This window comes from Acanthisitta chloris, unplaced genomic scaffold, assembly GCF_000695815.1.
Source record: "Acanthisitta chloris isolate BGI_N310 unplaced genomic scaffold, ASM69581v1 scaffold2908, whole genome shotgun sequence".
NCBI classification, from domain to species: Eukaryota; Metazoa; Chordata; class Aves; order Passeriformes; family Acanthisittidae; genus Acanthisitta; species Acanthisitta chloris.
The window spans coordinates 17,717-19,778 of NW_008688505.1; the positions used below are offsets into that span (position 1 = coordinate 17,717).

Sequence of the window (2,062 nt, forward strand, 5' to 3'; positions counted from 1 at the left end):
GCAGCAGTAAAGATAAATGATGCATTCATTTGTGTGATATATTTGGACATTGGGTTCTAAAAATAGGTTCAATTATCAATATAGTTTGTCAAGTGCTTTCTGAGTGGCTGGGAAGTGTCTCCGGGCACGGCACCGACTCGGCAGGGCTCTGCACCCACTGCTTAATGGGGCAGCAGGGGTCTGTGAGAAGTCTGTTGGAGCCTCTAGGAAAGAGAATAGCTAGGAAAAAATGTCCATTTTTGTGCTTTTGAATCTGGAATTGTTTGGGTGACACCTGCACTGTCAGATTCCTGCACTGGTGAAGCTGAAAACTGAGCACAACCAGCTGCTTTGAAGGCTTGCCTGGTTTGTGTGCAAAGACAAAGCATTGGGCTGTTTTCTCAGTGGTTTGTGGGGGCTTTTTCCTGCTGTTCCTACTTTCCCTGATGCTCTTCCCTTCTCCCCACAGGTCTGGCCTCAAAGAAGACAGCGATCACCGAGGTGAGATGTGTAACTGGGCTTGCCAATCCCTCATGGAGAGCTCCAGAAAACAATTTTGCCTGACTTTTCTGAGCCAAACGGGATTCAAAACACACATGAGATTGCTGGAAATTTGCTCGCTGGTATTTGGGAGACAGAACATTAGTGGCAGGTGTCTGGAGTCTGTGTGGGCATCACCATGACCGGAGGGAGGGAGGGAACTGTGCCCCCCACGTGGCAGTTTGAGCTGCATGTCCCATGGTGTCTGTGCTGCCAGTGGCTCAGGGCACTTCTGCTGGCTGGAGAATCCACGTGTTGGGCATCTCCAGGGATCTGCTGGGTCTCACCCACGTCTGAAAGCGCGTTGGGGAGGCCTAGAACAGGGGAACATCTCAGGGACTGATCCTCTCTCACACACTCCAGGTCTCAGGTTCTGAGTCACTTCTTACCTTCTGGAGCAGAACTCCAGCTGGCAGTAGGGAATCTAGTAGGAGGATCTGTGCCTGAAAGCTGTTCCCTGAAGCCCACACTCAGTTTAGGGCATCATGTTCCAGTGATTCTTGTTTGATGGAATTTTCTGACATCCCTTACTCGTTCCTTACCTGAGGATGAGCATTTTTGTACGTGAACGGCAAAATCTTCCCATAAAACTCCCAAGAATGTGGCGCTTTGAGTCTTCTGGGCCTCCCTGGAAATATGCATAGTGGGAAGCTCAACTTCTATGGAAGTTGGCTGCTTTGTTCAGTGTACAAATAGCCCCAGTTTTTCTTCCCCTGGGAGCAACCACAGGCAGGGCAAGAGACCGTGGAAGTGACATTGGTCACTGCAGTTCCTAGGATGGAAATCCCTTCCCACTGGGAGGAGGAGGAGGATGAGCCATTGGCAAGGCAGGACAGCACAGCTTGAGTTCTGTGGTGTTGGGCAGAGGCTGGGAAGGAGAGGAGGATCAGCTGTGCTGCTGCTCACAGCTGCTGGGAGAGGGATAATAATAAAGGATAATAAAACAGGGCAGGAAATGGGATTTTTGAAGGAGAACTCAGTCTGCCCCTCGGTACGAGGAGTACAGGCAGTTGGACCAGAAATAGCTGCAAGCTCTTGATTAAAAGCTGAAGCACAAAGAACTTGTTAGCCTGAGCAAAATTATGCCTTGTGTGCTGGAGCTGTCGGTTCTGAGCTGGGTCCGTGCAGCCCTCGGGCAGGGACAGAGCAGTGGCACTTGGGGAGCGACCTTGGGTCTCTGGTGCTGCTCAGAGGAACAGCCAGAGCTGCTCTGCAGTGCAGCAGCCCCCACATGGTGCTGGTGGCTCACCAGCAGTTCTGGCTGTCTGCTGAGCCCTGGGACCCACCGGGATCTGCTGGCAGAGGGTTGGGAGTGGGTGAAACATTGCCCAGTGCTGGAGCATTACAGGCAGGGCTGAGAAGGAGCTGCATGGAACTCTGCAAAACGTGGTCAGGTTGGCTCGGTAAAGGGAACAGCCATGATCTGCTGCCAGGGGAGAGCACATGAGGAGAGGCTGAGGGCACTTGGGCTGTTCAGCTGGAGCAGAGGAGGCTGAGGGAGACTCTTTGGGGTCTGCAGCTCCTCCCGAGGGGAGGCCGAGGG

The 2,062-nt window shown here is 52.7% G+C and overlaps 1 protein-coding gene across 1 annotated transcript in view; it reads left to right on the forward strand.

The window, feature by feature from the left end:
- Positions 1 to 448: 448 nt before the first annotated feature.
- PIP5K1C (phosphatidylinositol-4-phosphate 5-kinase, type I, gamma) overlaps positions 449 to 2,062 on the forward strand; it is a gene marked incomplete at both ends in the record, with an annotated part of 13,633 nt that continues 12,019 nt past the window's right edge. The window contains 1 exon segment of the mRNA XM_009081027.1: positions 449 to 480. Coding sequence (XP_009079275.1) covers positions 449 to 480 — 32 coding nt within the window.